General features: G+C 44.8%; 1 protein-coding gene across 3 annotated transcripts in view; it reads right to left on the bottom strand.

Moving 5' to 3' along the window:
* Positions 1-24,047, bottom strand: part of LOC124802520 (A disintegrin and metalloproteinase with thrombospondin motifs 16) — a 479,986-nt gene that overhangs the window by 360,917 nt on the left and 95,022 nt on the right. For all 3 annotated transcript variants that reach the window (XM_047263362.1, XM_047263361.1, XM_047263363.1), the window contains exon 2: positions 14,561-14,736. In XM_047263362.1, the coding sequence (XP_047119318.1) occupies positions 14,561-14,683 (123 nt within the window). In that variant the 5' untranslated portion in view covers positions 14,684-14,736. The remainder of the gene's footprint in view (positions 1-14,560; positions 14,737-24,047) is intronic.

The raw sequence follows: 24,047 nt of genomic DNA, 5'->3' as shown, positions 1-24,047 counted from the left end.
CGGGTCCCAGGGAGACGTAAGTGTACGTTGCCGCGAAGCGCGCTCGCCGACAGGTCAGAGGTGAGGACCCATACGCGGCGAAAGCGGACACCCCGGAGTACGTGGTGCCGCTTCTTTCTGGCAGAGGTGACTCCGAGGCGACCCGGCAGTGGAGCCACCACTCGCCTGCGGGTCTGCCCTTCCAGCGCTGAGGAGCAGGCGCAAAACTTTCTTCCTGGTCCGAGACACTCGGAAGATGGCCAGGCGGAACAGCGGCCGCTTGCGCCAGGCGCATCCGTTGTGATGACCACCTACAATCGAGCGACGTGGAGCAATTGAAAAAAAAAACGGCAGGTGGGCACCACTTACCGTGCTCCGACTGGAGGTCGCACAGTAGGGTGAAAAATGGTGTTTATGGGTAAAGGAGCAACCTGGTGAAATAGGATTACACTGAAGACGACAGATGCGGCTGCAAATAAATACAGACAATGAAATATCCTCTTCTCTCCCCAAATTGAACCAAAGCTGCACATCAGTAATACCTGCTTTTTCACCGCCAAAAAAGTGGAAGAATGTTGCAAAACTGAGATTTAGTGCACTTTGCTCTCGGGAAGTGAAGTAGCAAAAGAAGAAATCACCAAAATCTTGATTCTAAAAATCAGTCTTTAAAGCCAAATGGCCCGTACGACCGCGTGGTTTTTTTCGCGTCCACTCTTATGTGCTCGAACATTCTCTTATCTGCACAACTAATGTGCAGATGTCTGAATCCATGTGTAAAACCATGTGTCCTGACTTTTCAGTCATACAATGACGATAACTGAAAACAGAAGTAATACCAGAGTGAAAAGTGAATATTCATTGTTTACGCTCACGTGGCATTTAATGTCACGGGCCATACACCATAATCAGTTGACACAGAGTAGTGATTTATAATGACGACCTAAAGGTTAAAACAAGGTCCGAACACAGAGCACCTCTCTTTGGTTAAGTCCAAAGCAACTGACGAGAATCTGATTGAATTTAGTGAGAAAAAAAATTGTTGTTGGTGTGGTCTTCAGTCCAAAGACTGGTTCGATGCAACTCTCCATGCTACTCTATCCTGTGTGAGCATCTTTGACTCTGAATAACTGCTGCAACTTAGCATCCTTCTGAATCTGTGTACTGTATTCATCTCTTGGTCTCCATCTACAATTATTACCCCCCCCCCCCCCCCTGGAACTTCCCACCAATACTAAACTGATGATCCCATGATGTCTCAGGATGTGTCCTATCGATCTGTCCCTTCTTCTAGCCAAGTTAGTTATGTGATACACCCATCCAATCTTCATCATTCTTCTGTGGTACCACATTCAAAAAGGTTCTATTCTCTTCTTGTCTAAACTGTTCGTCACTCATATTTCAATTCATTATTACACGATTATTAAAAAAATTATACTATGAGCCTTTTAGAAGTTGTGACAATGCTGTTGCCTAGACGTGTACAAAGTTATTCTGAAGTACATTTCATACGTATCACCAGAATGTTGCTGTATTACTTTGTTTTATTTTTTTAGACTCTTTCGTCATCATCTGGCAGACTTTAAAGTTTAAAATTGTGTATACTTATTATTGCTGTGGAATCAAATGGGCCTGACATAACCCACGAAGTTTTTCAGTTCCCACTGTAGTTGCCTGACGTAACGCACAAAGCCTTCCAGTTCCCAAAGTAGCTGTTGACTATGGATAGTGCTTTAAACCTTATCCAGTCTTCTTGTATTTTTTCAGCCTTTACCAATAAAACTAGCTTCTGCAAATTCTGCCACGTTTCTTTTGCGTATACGCACAATTCAGTTATTTCTAACGGCGTGGATCATTTGAAAAACTGTTAAATTTTTGCCTCTTTATAAACTTTTGAAACTTACACGTTACCAATCTACTTCTGGAACTTTCGAGGATTGCATTCTTTAGTTTCCAGCAAACATTAATTGACCAATAGTTTTGTTGAGTTATTGAGACCTATTTTCATGCAACAAAGGCGGATCTCAGGTAGAAACTAGTACCTACTAGTACGTGAAACTACGTGTGTTCTCCCACTTTTACAATCACAGTAACAATCTGCAAATCACAATACAAGTATGATAACTGGACGAGAATACTTCAGCGCTATTCCCATTGCATTCTAAATCGAGACTACATTCATGACACAGCTGATTTAGTCATAAACACCTGAGTTAACACGTACCGTGCCCCCGCCCCGCCTGACACCGTGCCTGGGGGAATGGCTGCGCGCCTGGCGAGGTGGAGGCAACGAACGTGTTAAGTGAAAATCGGCTGAAGAGATTTGTACAGTGTGCAACTGATTAAACAGACACTAGTCAACACGACATACAAAGTCAAATTCAGAGAAAAGCTTTCAGAGTCCTTTGAGATCAAAACTAGAGCCAGACTGGGAGACCGATTTTTCGCCTTGCTCTTTCCCTCTGCCCTTGATAAAATGATCATGGAATGCAGGCAGTAAATGAAAGGAGTAGGTTGAACACTGTGGTGAAAGAAAAAAGGAACACACTTAGATTGTCTTGCATTCGCGTGGGATGATGAGTGATTGTCGGAATCATTCGAGAAGTCATCTAATCAAACCATCCAGCTCCAGAGACAAGCTGCTACGCAGGTTTACGGATTTCTCTCGAGAAAACATGGGCGAAGACCAAGACAGCTCCTAGGCTGATGACACTGGAAGGAGGGAAAATTAAGAAGATTGATAGAATTAAATACCTGAGGCAGTGAGTAGAAAGTAATCTAACAGAAAAAGAAGCTATGGGAGTACGAAGAAACAAGAGGAATTTAGCAAATAAACTCACTATAAAGGGTTAAAGTGGTTCAAACCGTCATATTGCATTAGTCATTAGTTAAAATGTGTAGTGCGTTCCATGAATTTAATTATATGACACAGTACTGCTCTGTATACAATTTGTATTTGGATTTTTGCTTTTACAGTCAAAATACAAATTGTATACAGATCAGTCCTGTGTCATGTAATTATTATCGTAAAACGCACTACACATTTTTACTAATGACTAATGCAATATGGTCGCTTAAACCATTTAAACCTTTTATCCGTGAAGATGCTCCAAGACAGCCGGTAGAATTTGGGTTTAAAATAAAAACAGTTGATGGTTAAAATACGCATTTTATGCAAGTTCTGTGTACCTAGATAAAGACCATTTCGCACTCCGTCAGGAAAAAGGAGCATGTTCTTCGGATACTTCCTTAGGATGGAACAAAGGAGCTTGATGCAACAGAAAAGGAAATTTCTTATGTACGAGAGAACCGAAGTACACTTGATCCAAGAAGTACAAAACCATCTGAAGGAAATGGAAATGTTGTAAACGGAGATTTACACAGTCCGGAACCGCGCTGCTGCTACGGTCACAGGTTCGAATCCTGCCTCGGGCATGGATGTGTGTGATGTCCTTAGGTTAGTTAGGTTTAAGTAGTTCTAAGTCTAGGGGACTGATGACCTCAGATGTTAAGTCCCATAGTGCTTAGAGCGATATGAACCATTTTAGATTTACAACATAACGGCTTTCAAATGAAAAAGTCAGCCTGCTACAGGTTTCCAGGACAGAATTAGACCTGGGACAAAAATTTTCATGGACAGAAGAGTGAATTAGGTTGGAAAGTGTGAGAGTTAGATAACATTAGACAAAGATAAACACCAAAGAAACAAGGTGATACGAATTAACGCGGTCCTCCGATTGCCAAAACGAGAAGAAGAGGAAGTATCGAAGCTGGTGGGTGGTCCTCGCCAGTGGCTAAGTTCCAGCGAGTGCAGACCTATCGACAGATCGTTATGCAAGCGGCCTGCTGGGCGGAGTTTCGCAAGACTTGCCGCCCGCCGCTTTCTATACAAACAGTGATGGCTCACACGAGCGCGCCGACAAGTAGCTGGTCTCCACCTGCCGGCGCCTGCATTGTCAGGGAGGTGTGCGCAGCTTGTGTAGCTCTCTGGCTGTCCAATTAACACGCCTCTACCCGCACCGCGCCCTCTGTGTGTTGTGCTGCGCTGATATTTGCCAGCCAACTTTCACGAGACGTCTCCTTCGACGAGTGCAGCTGTCCTCCCACTCTAGACATTTCCCACCCCTTCACCAAAAGAAGGAAAAAATCGGACTAGTGGCAAAGGAGGAATGAATAACCGCTTCTGCACATGTGGCTGCACTGCTGAAGCCTGGGAAGGAACCAACAGATGCCAAGAACTTTCCTCCTTTTTTGTATCACCTGTGCTGTATCTTCGAGGTGGATTGTTTCCAATAGTATTGCGGCTAGTGTTGATGAAATGCTGCACCCTGAAGAAGTGGGTATGAGGCCTGGTAGTGTTTGTTATGGCGAAATACTAAATTGCAGCCGAGACATCGATGATGGATTCGAGATAAATCTGGTCGCCAAGGCTGCATGCAGTAAGAGCATGAAAGGAAGAAATGCATGTAAAAAACCACTCTATAATCACTCCATCTCTGATAATATGTAACTGAACAGAGTGTTTCAAAAAGTACTTTACAACTTCAAAAATTCATATAAATTTATTGAAAGAAGATACAGAGCTGGGTTTAGTGTTATTTTGCAGGGAAACACATCAAGTTTTTTTTACCTTAAGCCAAAGATGTTGTAAGTGGCTTCCGTTGGTTGTCCTGCACACATCCCACCGGAAGTCAATTTCTTCCCAAACTCGCTGTAGCATTGCAGGTGTAACTTGCTCAGTGGTGGCCCTACGAAATCGATGAGGATGACCAAGAACGAAATGTTTACTTCATGCAAGATGGTGCACCACTCCACTGCCTGGCCGACGCCTGGGATTTTCTCAGTGACCGCTTTCCAGGTCAATGGATTGACCGTGATGCGCCAATTGCCTGGCCCCACGTTCTCCACACGTTACACCACTAGATTTTTAAAATGGGGATTCAACAACGATATCGTGTTTGTACCTCCTGTACCGGCTTCTCTGCCTGAACTTAGAGCAAGAATTTACACCGCAACGTTGACAAAACGTTGTCTCACTCGCTCACCGACGTCGTCAGATGTGCTTGGACGACCTGATGATTTCCCATGTCTTACCGAGCACCCTGTTTCTACGAAACATTTATACCAGTGAAGGCAGCCATCTTTAACGCAACTGCCGCTAGCGCTCCTCACGGTGTGATTCGGCACTAGCGAACTACGCCAGACAAAACTTGATGTATTTCCCTACAAACTGACATTACAATCCCCTTTGTAGGTACTATGAATTAATTTATATGAATTTTGAAAGTTGCTAAGTCCTTTTTCCAACACCCTGTATTAACGCAGCAGACCGTATTCGACCGTCTTCGAGGATGCAGAATTCGTCACACACGAATAATTCTTTGGTGGGCAGCACTTACCAGACGCCAACTGGATAACGCTCAAAAGGGTGAGAACAACGGTTTGTGATAGGGGCCACCGGGTGAGACAGGTTTACACTGTGGGGAAACATGTTATTGCGGACAGATCCAGAGTCTGGAACACGTTCTTCACTGACCAATATAACGAAACTGTAAATAAGCATGAACTGCTTTTACCACAGAAAACTACTGAAACGGACGGCGGAAATTGGAAAACGAAGATACAATGGACTTTGGACTCGGAAAATAAAGTAAAGTAGCAAATGATGAGACTACCTGACGTTTGATTCTTATAGCAGATGTCGTCAAACGCTTCGTACAACCCTGCAGTTCCTCCGCATCCATTCTTATATGGTCTAACATTCTTCTAGACAACTTACGCGCAAAAAAATTTATGACTCTGCGTGTCAGATCGTGTGTCCTGATTTTCTAGTCATAGCACAACGACAGTTTAAGACAAAACTAATAAAGTGAAAGATGAATATTCATTGTTCGCGATCAGGTAGCATATAATGCCACGTGACACACACTACAATCAAGTGACTTGGAGTAATGAATTATAACGGCGACTAAAGGCATAAAAGCCGGTGCCGAAAACAGAGGCGTTCTTTCCGATCAAGGCCAAAGCTACCGAAGAGAAATCTTATGATTGAGGTTAATGGGAAACAAATTAGGCTGTGAGTATTTTGAGCGATGATGACACGCTTTTGCATAGAAGGGTACACATTTATTTCGAGGTAGTTATTGCATGTGCGTAAAGTCTCCAATCTTATGCTGTAGTCTTGCGTGTTTTTTGTTTTGTCAGCAAGCACTAATCAAACTTATCAGGTTCTGTGAGTTCTGCTACACTTTTTCTGTGTGCACGCATAATTCAGTCACCTCTGGAGGCTTGTTTCAATCGAAGAACCTTAGTTCAGCTTTTTACAAAAGTGTGAAACACTTACTTCTCCTGTCCAGCTTTGAAAATTACAGGAGTCGCATTCTTTCTTTTTGTTTTGTTTTCACTTAGCGTAACTTCAGCAATAGTTTTGTTGATTGAATAAGGTCTGTTCTTATTTAACAGGAGGCGTATTTAGGTAGAAACAATGTCCTAAGACGATATATGCTCATCTATATTTACAGTCATTAGTACAGTCTGTAAATGACAATATAGTACATGGCCGAGAGTTTTCATCGTACCTTTCCCCTAATTGCTATTCCCATTACCTTATAAACCGAGGATTGGTGGAAAATTTGACAACACTCATGACATAACTAATTTAGTCCCTTAATTGTGGAGGATCCCAATTCAGTTCCCGGCACAGCCAGATATATTTGCTGTGGGGGAGGACTGGAATTGGTTACTGTTAGCAGCCTGATTCTAATAGATGTGAGAAGTAGCGGCTCCAAGATGTTGCAAAATCATAAAGGCCGGCAGGAAGTTGCGCTGCCCCCGCATCCTCCATATCGCATCCGAATTAAGCCTTTGGCAGAGGACGACACGGCCGCCGGTCGGAACAGTATGGTCCGTAAGGACTGGAACGCGGGGAAGTCCGCTTCACTTCTCGGTGGCCGGCGAATATTTCATCCTGTGTTCTTGGGACACGACTTTAGCGTCCTACGAACTGCGTCATTTCGCACACTATTTCTCTAGATATAGAGTATTTTGCAAGTCTCTGCCTGAAGATAAAATGTTATTAGCGTCAGACAGTGTATTTTAATTAATATATTTCATTGTCTCTTTGCCGCTGAAAATGAGGTCACCGCTGAATAATTTTCAGCAAACAACTATAGTGATATGTAGCATCGTCCCTAATGAATTTCATCAAAAACATTCCTACCACTTCGTCCGCAGCTCGTGGTCTCGCGGACGCGTTCTCGCTTCCCGAGCACGGGGTCCCGGGTTCGATTACCGGCTGGATCAGGGATTTTCACCTGCCTTGAGATGACAAGGTGTTTGTGTTGTCCTCGTCATTTCATCATCGTTCATGAAAGCGGCGAGTTTGAACTGAGGAAAGGTTGGGAATTTGTACGGGCGCTGATAACAGCGCAGTTGAGCGTTCCACATACCAAACATCATCATCAACATTCCTACCACTTCACATAAGGCGCTACCGAGGTCACGACACTGTTTATCACTCACTATCCAGAATGATAGGTTGACATCGTGGTCTCAAGATGAAAAACTTCAGAACACCAGGTCGTCTGGTACTTTCACAGAGTAAATGCCAAATTCTAGTCCCATTAGGTATCTTTTTTTCAGCTTACCTTTCACCAGAGATGAAGCACTAGATCACACCAGACTGACGACAACGGGTGGAACGTACTAGAAGTCGTTTACAGAAATACGTTCAACATTTCAGCTGCATTTATTAAAGAATTACATTAACAGAGGTAAGATTTTTCTCTCTCTGCTTTACTGATTAATGTCTCTTTTATGCTAGTTTTTCTATACCGGTAATTAACACTAACTTTGGGGGCCGATTGTTTATAATGTTCCTTGCCTTGTAACTAGTCTCTTTTTGTTAATGTTAATTGTTAGTGTTCATTCATTGCTTCGTAAGTCTTAGTTTAGACTCATGTTGGATTTTGGAGCAAGTGATTTTTTGCGAGACGGTGCCCTGTTACATTTATGTCTTTCTCTTTCCTTAGTCTCAAGTCTATAGGGCATAAGTGCATCATTATTTGCTGTTATTTGGAATTAAAACCTTACATAACAATAAACCTTCGGTGCAAGTCTTGCCTAAGACTGCAAGGACTCGAGACAGCTATTTCGCGCTTACAACGGGCGGTGCTTAAATCTGGACAAATTTCAAATGGAATTTTCCGCCATATCGTAGTTCCGCCGAAGGTAGCGACTGGCGTTCTTGAAAGCCATAGGCTTCTAATAAACAGCCAGAACCTCAAAATGACCGAGATATTACGAACAGGTGCGGAGTACAGCCGAGGAGCCGTGATTATCGAAAGATTTCGCGCTGGGCGCTCGTCCACTGAAACAGTTCGATTCTTCGGGTACCCGAGATCAACTGTTTTCGATATTGTCGCCAAGTGTAATGCTTCGGAGAAGTCTGGGGAAGATTCCACTAACCCGAAGAGAAAACCTTATTCGAGGAAACGCGTGTCACGAACTGTGGCAATCATAGAAAATGCTCAGGCACTGATTTCGGAGAACCAGGGCCTATCGCTGAAGAAATTGGCGTCAGTATTGAATGTTAGCGAGCACTCAATGCGTCGGATGGCAGAGGAAGATCTTGTAGGAGTCATTTAGTCCAGAAGTGGCTTTCGGATAACGTTGACATGTTCTGTGGTCAAAGGAGTTCTGGCCCCCGAATAGCTCGGATTTGAGCCCCTTCGACTACTACGTTTGCAGCGTAGTCGAAAGAGTTACCAATTAAGACGAGGCACCCTAATGTCGCTTCTATACGCACTACTATCGAAGCAGCATTCGCAAATATGGACAACACTGTTTTAAAGAGTGCGTGCGATCGCTTCGGAACAAGATTGGAGGCGATCATTGCGTCTGAAGGGGGTTACATCGAGTAATGTTACTCTTGTAAGATACCACTACTTATACGTAAAATGATATTCATTTTCATTTATATTATGTTTTAATAAATTTGCTGTTTAGAAAGTTTCATTTATCCGAATTTAAGCGCCGCACCCTGTACACACCACACGTTCCCTCGGCGGCAGGACTGACCCAATGGCGCCAGGGGCTGCCAGTCTGCACTGCGGAAGAGGTCCCGGAAGTGCTTTACGGCCTTTTTTGTACGGGAAGTGGCGGCCGTTCCCAAGGTGTAGTTCGCACCTTTTCGCGAAGCGACACGTGTCTGTTCCTTTTACGATGGCCCGCACCAGCCCACCCTTGGGCCGAAGACAAGTCGGGGGCTAGAGATTTCTCGCGGTCGGCCGGCTCGCCCGCCTTACGTAACGTGTAATTTGTCGACGAAACAGCGCTAGTGTTACACGCGGGCACGTCAACACCGAGTGTTATGTTCTGGAGGCTGCCGGCTTCCTGTTATCTAACCGAGTTGTCAACTGCGCGGAGCGACGTAAGAATTCCGGGCCTCTAGGTCACAGCTCACGCGTGGTGACAGGCTGGATTCCGGACTGACTTACGTGTCAGATGTTTCCGGCAAGGCTGGAACCTGTGTGAAACTTTTTGTGTTTACAAGCGTCGTTGTGAGCGTTGTAATGACTTAACAGTTTTATGTTGCTTTTCTTACCGCTCCCGTACTCGAAAGGTTAACGTCACTGCCTTCGTTGCGGAAGGATCTTGGTTCGATTTCCGGTATCTCCTCTGATTTTTCTGACAACGGAAACTCCCCATCGCACCCCCCTCATATTTAGTGATAAAAGGGCCCATTGGATAGCCCGTCAAAAGCTGAACACAGATCAAGCATGAAAACAGGAAGAAGGTGTACTGAACTGTGGAAAAAGGAAGCAAAATAGAAACAGTGAACGGTCCATCCTTAATATCTGCAATATCCAACTACGTCATAGAGCGTAGTGTCGTGCTTGTGTGGTCACGGTGTTAAACTGCGAAGCGGGAGATCTATGTTCAAATCTCCCTCGTGCCCTATATGTATTTTTTTTTTTCACGAAATTACGAACTGTCCGTCCCGTCATTGACATATCTGTTCGCTGTATTCAGATTTGTTTATGTGTTGTGGCGTGATGTCCGTTTTCAATAGCGACATATAACGAAGTGACCTCCAGACGTACGTACCTCCTTTTTTTTTCTACACAGGTACCACATATATGCCTCTTGCGTTCCGTTTTGGAAGTTTTGACTCTTGAATTCTTTCGTTGTAACACAGTTCACACCCATTTATTTCTTGTTATCATTTCTGTGAGAGGTCCGTGAGGCATCTCGCCCTCTCTTACTGTTCGTCACAGAATATGGATCATGTGGTAAGAATATATCACCGTCACAACTAAATGTGCTGAAAGTCAGAGCAGGTGAGATGCCGTATAGGCCTCTCACAGAAATGAGCCGGCCGAGGTGGCCAAGCGGTTAAAGGTGCTACAGTCTGCAACCGCGCGACCGCTACGGTCGCAGGTTCGAATCCTGCCTCGGCTATGGATGTGTGTGATGTCCTTAGGTTAGTTAGGTTTAAGTAGTTCTAAGTTCTAGGGGACTGATGACCTTAGAAGTTAAGTCCCATAGTGCTCAGAGCCATTTGAACCACAGAAATGAAAACAACCAATGAACTGGTGTGAACTATGTGACAATGAAGGAATTCAAGAGTCAAAACTTCCACAAGTGTAAGAATCGCCGGCCGGAGTGGCCGTGCGGTTCTAGGCGCTACAGTCTGGAACCGAGCGACCGCTACGGTCGCAGGTTCGAATCCTGCCTCGGGCATGCATGTGTGTGATGTCCTTAGGTTAGTTAGTTAGGTTTAATTAGTTCTAAGTTCTAGGCGACTGATGACCTCAGAAGTTAAGTCGCATAGTGCTCAGAGCCATTTGAACCATTTTTTTGTAAGAACTAATAGGAGGTACGTACGTGTGGAGGTCTCTTCGTTACACGTTGCTGTTGAGAGAACAGATACGTCAATGACCAGACGGGCAGTTCGAAATTTTGTGAAAAAAAAATGAGGTGCGAGGGTGATTTATACCCAGATCTCCACCTTCGCAGTCTAACACCGTGTTGTAAGTCAGGATAATGTGAATGATGAATCTGAAATAGTAAAGTTCACTCGGCTCTGAGCTTTATTTATATTTTTGTTATTTTATTCACATCCTTCTCGCGGGCGAGAGTGTCACCAGCAGAAATTTCCAATCTTCGTCCACGTTATAAACGAAGAAAAAATAACAAAATGGCTCTGAGCACTGTGGGACTTAACATCTGTGGTCATCAGTCCCCTAGAACTTAGAACTACTTAAACCTAACTAACCTAAGGACATCACACACATCCATGCCCGAGGCAGGACTGGAACCTACGACCGTAGCAGTCGCGCGGTTCCGGACCGAGCGCCTAGAACCGCTAGACCACCGCGGCCGGCAGAAAAAATAACATTACATTTTTGATTTAATAACATGTGATATTGAAACATTCTTTAAAAAATGATGTTTTCTCGAGTAATCGGTAGGTTAACAGCTTGTATAAATTGTTTGAAAGACCTCATTTCCACTTATGGTTTTCTACATTGTATGACATGCTATCGTAAATTTCGACATTAAGCCATTTACGAGGACAATTCATGTGTTAGATTGCACCTATGACTTGATTCATATTGTGCAATGGCACTAATTGTGGCAGTATGCTGAAATTTCCGTAGCATAACACGAAATGTAAACAGCCATAAGCGGAAATGACAACTGAGCTGATGATCATATAATGTGTGGTGTCACCGCCAGACACCACACTTGCTAGGTGGTAGCCTTTAAATCGGCCGCGGTCCATTAGTATACGTCGGACCCGCGTGTCGCCACTGTCAGTAAGTGCAGACCGAGCGCCGCCACACGGCAGGTCTAGAGAGACTTACTGGCACTCGCCCCAGTTGTACGGACGATTTTGCTAGCGACTACACGGACGAAGACTCCCTCATTTGCAGAGGACCTAGCAAGGCGCCATAGCAATTGATAGTTATCGTATGAAGCATGTCTCATCAAGAACGATGTATACAAATGATGGATTAAAGTTAAGTATTCCAGCAGCTACGTACTTTTCTTTATAGCATTCATTCCGTATCCTGTTTCAGACCTCACGCCAGCCTGCTTGAGTTTAACGCGTGCATTTCGGCCTTCTCTAGCTATACAACATAATGTTATTGTGACAATTGTTGATGATGGTGAAAACAGCGATATTGATAAATGTAGCAGTGTATGAAATGAAGAAGTCAAAGTGGAAGGATAGGGGTTACGCGGCTGATTGGGGATTCCGAGTGTGAGGACGCAGAAGAGCAAGAGGGCACTTTAATTTCCAGGTAGGTGTTTTGGTCAAAAGTCTTTTGTTAATATGGGATTTGGTGCCTGCTGTGGTACAATGGAAGCCAGGCCATATTTATGGGACAGTGAAAAAGAAAAGAAAGGAGAAGTTGCTGATGGTTAGCAGCAGGTAGGAAAGCTGCTTCTTTTACGTACTGGAAGTTGGAAATGGGCAAGAAACTCAGAGGAAACGAGTGAGAGGGTCTGACATGCGAAGTTGACGGTGTGGGTAAGAAAAACAAGGAGTTGAACAAGTGTGCCTGACGCTTTAAGAGAGAGTAGGCCTGGTTGTGGAACTACACTGAGCGCTAAAGAAACTGGTATAGGCATGCGTATTCAAATACAGAGGTATGTAAAGAGGTAGAATACGGCGCTGCGGTCGAAAACGACTATATAAGGCAACAAGTGTCTGGTGCAGTTGTTAGATCGGTTACTGCTGCTACAATGGCGGGTTATCAAGGATTAAGTGAGTTTTAACGTGGTTTTATAGCCGGTGCACGAGCGATGACACAGCATCACCGAGGCAGCGATGCAGTGGGGATTTTCCCGTACGACCATTTCACGAGTGTACCGTGAATTTCAGGAATCCGGTAAAACATGAAATATCCGACATCGCTGCGTTCAGAAAAAGACCCTGCAAGAACGGGATCAACGACAAATGAAGAGAATCGTTGAACGCGACAGAAGTGCAACCCTTCCGCAAATTGCTGCAGATTTCAGTGTTGAACCATCAACAAGTGTCAGCGTGCGAACTATTCAACGAAACATCATCGATATGGCCTTTCGGAGCCGAAGGCCCACTCTTGTACCCTTCATGACTGCACGACACAAAGGTTTACGCCTCGCTTGCGCCCGTCAACACCGACGTTGGACTTTTTATGACTGGAAACATGTTCTGGTTGGACGAGTCTCGTTTCGAATTGTATCGAGCAGATAAACGTGTACGGGTATGGAGACAACCTCATGGATTCATCGACCCTGCATGTTATCAGGGGACTGTACAAGCTGGTGGAGGCTCTGTAATGGTGAGGGGCGTGTGCAGTTGGAGTGATATGGGACCCCTGATACGTCTAGATACGACTCTAACAGGTGACACGTACGTAAGTATTTTGTCTGACCAGCTGCATCCATTCATGTCCATTGTGTATTCCGACGAACGTGGGCATTTCCAACAGGACAATGCGACAGCCCACACGTCCAGAATTGCTACAGATTGGTTCCAGAAACACTCTTCTGAGTTTAAACACTTCGTCTGGCCACCAAACTCCCTAGACACGAATATTATGGAGTATATCTGGGATGCCTTGGAATGTGCTGTTCAGAAGGGATCTCCACTCCCTCGTACTCTTAGGGATTTATGGACAGCCCTGCTGGATTCATGGTGTCCTTTTCCTCCAGAATTACTTCAGACATCAGTCTAGGCCATGTCATGTCGTGTAGCGGAACTTTTGCGTGCTCGTTGGGGCCCTGCATGATATTCGGCAGATGTATCAGTTTTTTTTTTGGCTCTTCAGTGTATTTATTCAATTGCACCTATGATTTGATTCAAGTCGTGCAATGGCAGTAATTGAGTATGTTTGAAAGCTCAAATTTCAGTAGCATAACACGAAATGTAAACAGCCGTAAGCGGAAATGACAACTTTCAAACGCTGAACTGATGATCGTATAATGTTATTGTAATAGTTGTTGTTCTTGTATGATGGTGAAAACAGCGATGTTGATAAATGTAACATTGTATGAAATGAAGTCGAACTGGGAGGCTAGGGGTTATGCGGCTCAATGGGGATCCCAGTATGAGGGCTCAGAGGAGCAAGAGTTGGGCTGTAATTTTTTAGGCATGTGTTTTAGTTATGAGTGTTTTGTTAGTATGAGCTTTGGTGCCTACTATGGTACAACGGAAGCCAGGCCATATTTATAGAACAGTGACCGGTTGGTTAGCAGCAGGTAGGAAAACTGTGTATTTTACGTGCTGGAAGTGGAAAATGGACAAAAAAATGCAGGGGAAATGACGAGGGTCTGAGTTGTAAAATTGACTGTGTGGGTAAGAGAAAGAAGGACTTGTCAAGAGTGACTAATGCCTTAAGAGAAAGTGGGCCTGGTCGTGGAACTGTTTGGCTCGTACATTAGGAAGGAAAACTGGATGAACGGCTAGGCTGATCTGATGTAGGGTGCACTGTCTTTGGTTGATCCAAGCGAACGCTTATGAGGAAGCCAGTTTTATCACCGATAGCAAGACTTGGCGAAGCGTAGCATAGGCGGAAGCCTTACTCACCGACGGCGACTTTGGTGACTCCTTAGCGGGCTTTGACTCTTGGGCGGTGGGGGACGCACTGGTCGCTGCCAGGAAGTGCAGGATCAGCGTCGCCAGCGACACGGCGCTGAACGCGGACGCCATCGTGCGTCTCGTTGTAGTTGCTGCTGCTGACGATCCGGCTGCTGCCCGTGCGTCTGCAAAGGAAAACCGCAGCCTGAAGATGAGGTTTCGAAGACACGCCGAAACGTTACGAATCGAAGATAACTAAGCTCTACTGCAGTTTGCTGTTCTGGAATGTGCCGGAAGAGGAAAAGCGAAGTAAAGTAATCGAGATGTGCATGGGTAGGTAAGCATAATATAAAGAGCCTTGCACGACATTTGCTGCTGTTGCAAGAGGAGTGAACTTAATTGCTGCTAGTTGCCTCACGGAACCGCCATCTGCTTCATCACGCTCGTTCGCCTTATTAACTACAGCAATAACCCTATATACTTTAGCAGGCGAGCTAAAATTGAGAAAGAGAAAACATAAGAATACAATAAAATAGAAGGAACGAAATATAATAAATCCAGTACTACAACCAGTTATCTCATGAAAAGCATTATTAAGTAGCACTGTTCGTTCACTGTGCTTCATTGTAGGACGTAAGCCTGTTCAGTAATGAACGACCACATTACTACCGTATATTACGTGTCTCTGCTTACCCACATAAATTTTCACGCTATAATGAAATGAACTCATAATGGATCACATGAAGCATTTCAGAAGTTTCGTTCACGCTTATTTTAATTTAAAAATGTATTTATAAAATCGCCTTCGTAAGCTTCGTTGGAATCTCTGGTGTGCTGTTGTGCTAACGTAAGAGCAAGTTTTGTAATGTGATCGGAACACCTAATCTAATAATTCGTTATCACCGCAACAGAAGCTTCCTCAAATATACCCAAAGACATCCCAGAGGCGGGCACTGCCTCTTATTTTTGTATATTCGAATGACCCTATTCTTCATTTCAGAACTTCAGGATACGTGACAAAACGTACTCTATTCGAACATACCTAAGATTCGTGGTAATGTCCTGGTACTGTGGCCTCACTTTGTCGCCCAAACTAAGTACTCCAATTCACTATGGGACTTAAAATCTGAGGTCATCAGTCCCCTAGAACTTAGAACTACTTAAACCTAACTAACCTGAAGATATCGCACACATCCATTCCCGAGGCAGGATTCGAACCTGCGACCGAAGCAGTCGCGCGGTTCCGGATTGAAGCGCCTAGAACCGCTCGGCCACCGCGGCCGGCTTCACGGGAGAGGAAAGTGGATTTTTCTACGGGAGAGGAAATGAATTTCTTTTTAACAAGAACTTGTCAGGCTTACAGCACAATGCGACAAAAAGCTATGTCAAATTTGCTTAGATTATTTCGTTTAAGTTTCCAAATTTTTTGTGGTACTTCTGATTAGGAAGTGATTTTTAACCCGAGTAGTTTTATTGTTGTGATTTACATTCATACGCACTTAGAACGGAACGAATATCTCACGAAAATATACCGTCTGACTAAACAAAATGGCTGTAATGATTGTACCAACGCGCCGTTGTATTGTGAAAGGAAGCAAATGATGCTGTTCCGTGCCGAATGAAAAATGGGACCCTAAACACGGACTTTGACAATTAGCATTATTGTACTTCCTGTGGAAGGAGCACAAAAGTATATGACTGATATAACGTGTGGAAATACATGGTACAATGAATAAAGTAGTTTAGCGATGACAGGGAAGAAGGCAATCGTATTGATAAACTGTTCATGACTCAATCACTAAGAGCTGGAATGAAGAAAGGAAGCTTATGGTCTAACATCCAGTCGACAATAAGATCATTAGAGACGAGCACAAGTACGATTAGGAGAGGCAGTCAGCCCTCGCTTATCGAATTAGGCATCCGATATCCTCCTCGAGCAATTTAGGGAAATGGTGAAAGATATAAATTTGGAAGGGTGGACTGGAACTTTAGCCGACGTCTTCCCGAATGCGAGTCTAGTGATCCAAAGATCGAATCACCTCGCTCTATTGAGCATTGGCTCTAATGGGGAATCCCCTATTGTCAAACTGGACAATGTCCTCCTCCTTGTAGCTTGCTGTTGCCTTCCTAAGACCTGTTACGGTTCGCCGTGCATCTCTGGCGTATGATAATCGCACCGCACGCACATGTACAGGTCATGAGTCTGGCGATAAGGACAGCACTGTTAAATGTTGTGTTTCGAGGAAAAGGAGGTATTGCTAGTTCTATACACAAGGCAAATGACAAATGCAGTTCTCAGCGATATAATTAACCACTGTGATATTATTGTCGTCTTCAGAGAATAAAAAATAATAAATAAATAAAAAAATGAAGAAGTACTTTAACCGAAATAGTTCCAAATCTGTTCACGCGTATCACCTTCTCGGCCCTTGCCTCCGATACTGTGAATCGTATTGCTATGCAACTGTATGAGGCCAGAAACGCGTTTAGAGACTGAATAAACGGGTGTGAGGTGACCATTGAACTTTCCGGTTGACTCTGAACCTTATTACACTATCACCAATTAGTTCTGCTCATTCACGGAGATCATCTTACCAGAGTAAATTCATGATAACAAATAGTGTTACTTCGCACTTACTTGTAATGTCTGCAACAGTTCTACAAGGTTATCGTAGTTGACAAAACTGAAACCGTGCCGTGTTATAGCGTCACACTCATTTTCAGTGATACGCTACTGTTGACTCAATCATGCTCTGCATCTTCATCTGTACTCCGCAAGCCATCTTACGTCGTGTGGTGGGGGTATTTTTTATATAGTAGTCATGTTCGCTTCTTCTGTCCCAGAACGAGTGTTGGTAATCCTCCGTATGATCTTGAATCTAACTTTACCATTTTCGCCCTTTTTGCCAGATATACGCAGGAGGAAGCAACATACTGCTTGACTGTTATGGGAACGTACGTTCACGAACTTTTAAAGGTAAACTACACCATGATGCAATAACATCACTCTTGTAAATTGTGCCACTGGAGTTGACTTAACCCTCCGTGACGCTTCCTCGCTTACTAATCGAACCTATGACAAAACATGCTGCTCTCCATATGGTTTTCCCTATCAGTTCCTATTTTCTCAGTCGTATTTGGTAACGGTCGCAGACCGTCGAGCAGTACTCAAGTTATAGTCGAATGAGGGTTTGTAAATTACCTGTTTCGTCAGTGGACTACATTTTTTGAGGACTCTTCCTGCGAATCTCAGCCTGGGATCTATCTTTCTTACGATTACTTTTATGTGGTCGTTTTATTTTAAATCGCTTCTTATGCACACTCTCTAATGTTTAATGGGTGTGACTGCTTCCAGAGATTGACCTGCAGTCGTGGAGTCATACAATAGCCGTCTTTCAGCCAATTTATATGCAATATCTTGCATCTACTTAAGCTGAGGGTCCAGTGCCACTCCCTGCACCAGGCGTCATCCTCTGCAAATCTTCCTGCGTTCTCTAACATCGCGGCATCTTTGCTTGTACACCGGCATCATCCGCGAAGAGTACAATGGAGTTTGGTCACGCTTCAACACAAGGCGCTAGGCTCAGGCTCATTTACAGCTGGTTCTGTCATCGCAGCAGTCATTGCCCTATGAGGGTTGCACACTTCAAACGTTCGGAATGACCTCTGCAGAGATGTCGTTGAACAGCCGCAACATCCGCTTTCTATTGCTGTGCGGTCTGTACACGTCGCAGGTCTACCACGACTGTGCACGCCAACTTGCCAGAAAAGTGACAGTACGCCTAAAGTGTAGTTCCTTCTTTTGAGAAGGCAGCTAATAGAGAAAAAACGTCCTACACGAATGATGACAAGGTGACTTGGCCAAATACCGAGGCATTACCACTACCAGTGTGTCCTGAGCAACAGGAAACGGCGGGCGGAGAAACCGGGTCGCCCGTGGCCCTGCGGTGGGCATTTCCTGACAACCTCGCAAACCGGTGATGCCCAATCGCGGTCACTGAAAACCTGCTCGAGCGGACCCACCGCCCAAGCACAGTGGCAGGGAAATAAATGAGCAGCTTAATTTTAGACAGTCGTCGGGCTCGTTAGAGTAATGAAACTCGTTCGTTTGACAAATGTGGGGGATAAAGTCCGTCAATGCCTTCTTAAAGGAACTTTGTTCATGAAACTTCTTTGGGTGGCGAGGCAAATATTGTGCCTACTGAGCTATGCAAGCGCAACCAGTTGTATCCATTCTTGCAGGAGGGTCAGTCCCTGAAGGTATGCAGGAGGACTTCTGTGAAATTTGGAAGGTAGGACAGGATCTACTGGCGGAGGTAAAGCTGTGGGCGTTGGCCGTGAGTCGTGCTTGGACAGTGTAGTCGACAATCACTTGCCCATGAGAGGCAAAGGTCCCAGGTTCGACTGCCAGTCTGACGCAGAGTCTGCAAAGTTTCAAATCAGCGAACATTCCGCTTCACAGTGAAAATTCGTTCTGAGAACAATATTGACGTTCATAAGTTGAAGGGCTCTTAGAGACTCACGTAACAACATGATGAGCAGAGACAATATATGCACTTAATGGTGCAGACATGAGACACAGTGATAGGGATGTAGGTTTTACCGTGCCCATGGCCACTGCTGACACGAGATGTGGGTGTCTTCTGGCACATTCGGCAAGACAACGATGCTGCACGGATATAGCTCTTGGTCAGCTTTGGCCTAACTGGTATGGATTGTTTCGCAGCTTTCGAAATCTTCACTCTAAGTGTGAAATATCGCTACGAATATTCAGCTCACGGCAGTTCCTCAGTCGTCTTCTCTCACTGGTGTGCTCAACACGAATTTGCTGGCTGATCATTCATTTTGCTTTATCCCCCTACAGTATCCCGCAAACGACCAGTACCTTCATTATACGAGAACTTGTCGCTCCCGGTCTGTGTCGTGATGATGTGATGAACACATCACATACAACAGAGTGCTCATGTGGCCCCCAAAGTCAATTGTCCCCAGTCCTACATCTAGGATGTCATCGAGTGAAATGTGTCGCCTAGTTCTGCAAATTCTCCGAGGATTGTGGGCAGTGATTGAGTAGTCAAATGGTTCAAATGGCTCTGAGCACTATGGGACTTAACATCTTAGGTCACCAGTCCCCTAGAACTTAGAACTACTTAAACCTAACTAACCTAAGGACATCACACACATCCATGCCCGAGGCAGGATTCGAACCTGCGACCGTAGCAGTCCCGCGGTCCCGGACTGCAGCGCCTAGAACCGCACGACCACCGCGGCCGGCGATTGAGTAGTCATACATTAGGATGTCTCCCCATGAAATTAGGTGTGTCGGGGAGTCACTGGCATCGTCAAGGCGAAAGGGCGAGTTATATGCTGTTTATTAAAGGTTTGTAATGCAATTGCTGCGCCTGTGGCGTGTGCAGAAACCGCAAACGCGAGGGGAGACGAGGACGTCACACCAGGCACGGCGGTTGCAGTACCCCGGGGGTATCTAGACCGGCGCGGCGACAGGTAACGGCGACGTCCTTGTGTCCGCGGCAGATGGACTGAATTCCTGACCTTATTTGCGGACGCGCGACGAGACAGCGCGGGACTCGGTACAGACGCGTGCGGAGCACTCCGCCTTACGAAACGAGAGCACCCGCGCTCCGGCTTACGTCACGGCCTGTTACACGGGACTCCGAGCAGTCTGACAACCAGAGTAACTCGTTCTATTCCCCTACTCATGCTCTGCACCCAATTACGAGTTCCTTTATTTATGCGTATGTGCTTGTGGAAACGCATTACCCGGTAGTTCAGGTTGGACATGATTGTTATCAGTAATAATAATAATAAATACTCAAAATGATAAATACTCAAAATGCGAGCTCTCAGACAAAAACCTGTGGTAGGCACATTTGCAGATGTCAAAAGAGCATACGATCCAAAAGACAGGCCCTCACTGTTCCAAATTTTAGAAGAGAGGAGATTAGATCCCAAAGCACGAGAAATCATAAAATAAACACTAATTGGCATGAAATCCAAAGAAAAATTTATGGGGGAGACCTCAGAACCCTTCGACATTCAGACAGGTGTGAGACAAGGTGATGGACTCTGTCCTATTCTGTTCAACGTAGTTCTAGACAAAGTTATAGAACAATAGGAGAAAGAATTCAAGAAATGTGGAGTTTGGAAACCAATCCGACAGGGCGTTGCCAAAAAGGACCGCTACATACCATATCTTGCATTTGCGGACGATCTGGCCATACTAACAGTGGATAAGCAGACTGCAGTCAAACAGCTGGAAATGCTCAAAGAATGTGCAGAAAAAGTAGGTTTACAAATTTCATTTGAGAAAGCTGAATTCTTTTGTTCAGAAACTGAAATTGCAAGCTTGAAAGAAAAATATGGTAAAATTAACAGGGTTCCATACTTTAAATACCTTTGAGAATTCATCGAACCAGCAGGTATTGAAAAAATCTCAAATCAACATCGCCTCCAAAAAATTAAAAAAGGATTGGGGTTAACGCAAAACCTCTACAACAAAAAATCAGTGTCAGGAGTGGCAAAAATTTGACACTACAATACTGTCATAGAACCAGCAGTCCTATATGCAAGTGAAACACTAACCCTTGATCGAAAAACAACAACTTGAAAATGGTTCAAATGGCTCTAAGCACTATGAGACTTAACTTCTGAGGTCATCAGTCCCCTATAGCTAAGAACTACTTAAACCTAACTAACCTAAGGACATCACACACATCCATGCCCGAGGCAGGATTGGAACCTGCGACCGTAGCGGTCGCGCGGTTCCAGACTGTGGCGCCTAGAACCGCTCGGCCACTCCGACCGGCTAAAGCTCATTATGACCAGCCTTTGAATAATTGTGAGGACACTGGGCGTAAGTGTTACTCCGAGACGAAGGGGTGGGCACAGGAGAGGAAAACGAGGCAAACTGTATGTAGCAGATAATATTTGGTGGTGTGCCAGATCCAGGAAGTAAGCCCGAATGAATAACTTCGGATGAGACATTAAAACAATCCACGACTTTCTCCGTCATTGTCGACGTAGCATTTTGATCCCTGTCATTACCGAGCAACACTGGGTGATTTTACAGGGTGATCGAGAGGTCTCTCACATGAAAAGTAATCAGGTGCATATATGTATGTTTAAAATATGTGTTTTATTTTACAACATCATCCACATAGCACAAGCTCAAAATGATTGCCCTTTTCTTTAGCGTATGCATAAACTCGTTTTACCGTGATTTGACGGCACTTTACGGGCACGTTGATACTTACGTTGCTAAACTCCATTGTTAAGTTCAGATTTAGTTCCGCTAAAGTGTGCTGCCTCTTTTATATACAATTTATTTAAGTTATCCCGACAGGAAGGAGTCTGGAGACGTTAGATTGGGAATATGTGGGGGCCATAAGCCTTTAGAGATGATTCGACAACCGTGAAAGTCGCCTGAGAAGTGGATTCATTAGATGTGTGACGAGTAGCACCGCCCCTCTGCAACCAGCAGTAAAGTTCATCCGCCTTAAGAAGCGAAATAAACAGTGTAATGAGGGTTGGAACATAAATCTGTTCATCAGGGTTTCAAAGAAATTAGGACCCCCTATTCGATTACACATTACAGCACGCCGCACTCCAACTTTCAGGCGGTGAAAGGTGCTTTCTTGCAAGACATGTTGAATTCCAGTTGACCAAATTCCTGTGTTTTGACTATTCATGTTTCCAGTAAGATGATGCCACCCTCGTCAGTGAGGAAAATAGGATCCAGTTCTGGATATCAACAACCGATCGAAACAGTGAGCAGTATGCTAGATGCTTTTCTTTATCCAACACCTTCAATTCCAGCACAATACAAAAATAATATGCACCAACTGCATTGCTTTCTGGGAAATACCATACAAGAAGTTAGACTGAACAGTCTCTTCGAACGTTCTGAAGGCGAACGCAGCATCGCATCCCTCATCTTCAGGCAGTTTACCGTCCGTCAAAATGGCTGGTCCTGGTTTTACTCTTATTTGCATCTGATTTCGCATTCCATGAAACAAGCGATTAATCTCGTCGTTGTCGAAATGTTCAGCGGTGCTGTATCTGGGTATTTCCCTCAAGTTATGTCAAAATGCTTCAAATGGCTCTGAGCACTATGGAACTTAACATGTGAGGGATCAGTCCCCTAGAACCTAGAACTACTTAAACCTAACTGACCTAAGGACATCACACACATCAATATCCGAGGCAGGATTCGAACATGAGACCGTAGAGTCGCGCGGTTCCGCACTGAAGCGCCTAGAAACGCTCGACCACACCGGCCGGCGATTGTGTCAACAAAGCCGTGAGAACGAACAACCGCTAAAATTCTGTTCAACACTGAAAACTCGTTACTCTTGGGTAAAATGACATTTTTACCAAGCAATGAACTGCGCATGATTTTGTAATATTTACTGTGTTCGAACATTCTGAATTGCGTCGAAGAAAACGATCTAGTAATGACTGCTATCGGCAGGGCATTTCAAATTGATTCCGTATTTCTAGAATTCCAAAAGGCTTTTGAAACCGTTCATCACAAGCGGCTTCTAATCAAAGTGCTTGCCTGTAGAGTATTGTCTCAGTCGTGCTACTGGATTTGAAGGGCAACTCGTTTTGTGTTATCGCAAAACATGGAAAAGAGTGTCATGGGTATGATACGTGAGTTGGAATGGCCATCACTACAAAGAATGCGTTTATCATTAAGACGATATCTTTGGACAGAATTTCCATCACAAACTTTCTCCTTCAAATGCGAAAATATTTTGTTGATGCCACCCTACATAGGGAGGAATGATCATCTTAATGAAATAGGTAAATGAGACTGCGCACAGCAAGATTTGTTTATTCGTCCCATATGCTGTTTGGGACTGGAAAGGTGGAGAAATAAGTTGAAGGTGGTTCAGTGAACCTTCCGCCAGACACTTATGCGTAGATATAGATGTAATATAACATTGGCGTCTGCGTTTGTTGTCGCTAATACCTGTGGTGCTACTTTGCTGTGGCTGCAACGCAACTGCTATTCACGGACACCTTTTTGTTTACACTTGCACAACTTTTCGATCGCACTGTAGCAGCTCACCTGAGGAAGAGCAGGGAAGGGAAAGCTGGGCGCCGGATAGAGCGCGTGTGCGTTCTCGGCTCGGCAGGGGCGCGCCAGCACCACCAGTGTGTCTGTCGTTCGCGGCTCGGCGCGGCGCGGCGCGGGGCGTCGTTACGCAAGGCGTCGTTCCGCACACACACAGCAGACACTGCCGCGGCGGCGCCGCCCCTCATTAGCATACAGATTGCCATCCAGTGGCCGCTCCGCTCCGCCGCTTCCGTCCCTCCTCGCACTTTTTTTTTACAACACTCGCCGCCCCGGCTTTTCTTAGCGTATTTAAATTTGTTTGGATTTCTTCCGGTATCGGCGGGAAGTAAAAGTTGAAGCCGCTGTGGCGCCATGTGCCATTAGCATAGCGACGAGACGCCCGCGAAACCCTGC

The sequence above is a fragment of the Schistocerca piceifrons genome, chromosome 6 (assembly GCF_021461385.2).
Source record: "Schistocerca piceifrons isolate TAMUIC-IGC-003096 chromosome 6, iqSchPice1.1, whole genome shotgun sequence".
Classification (NCBI taxonomy): Eukaryota; Metazoa; Arthropoda; class Insecta; order Orthoptera; family Acrididae; genus Schistocerca; species Schistocerca piceifrons.
Note: the sequence above shows the minus strand (reverse complement) of the source record. Positions and strands in the feature narration are given on the sequence as shown.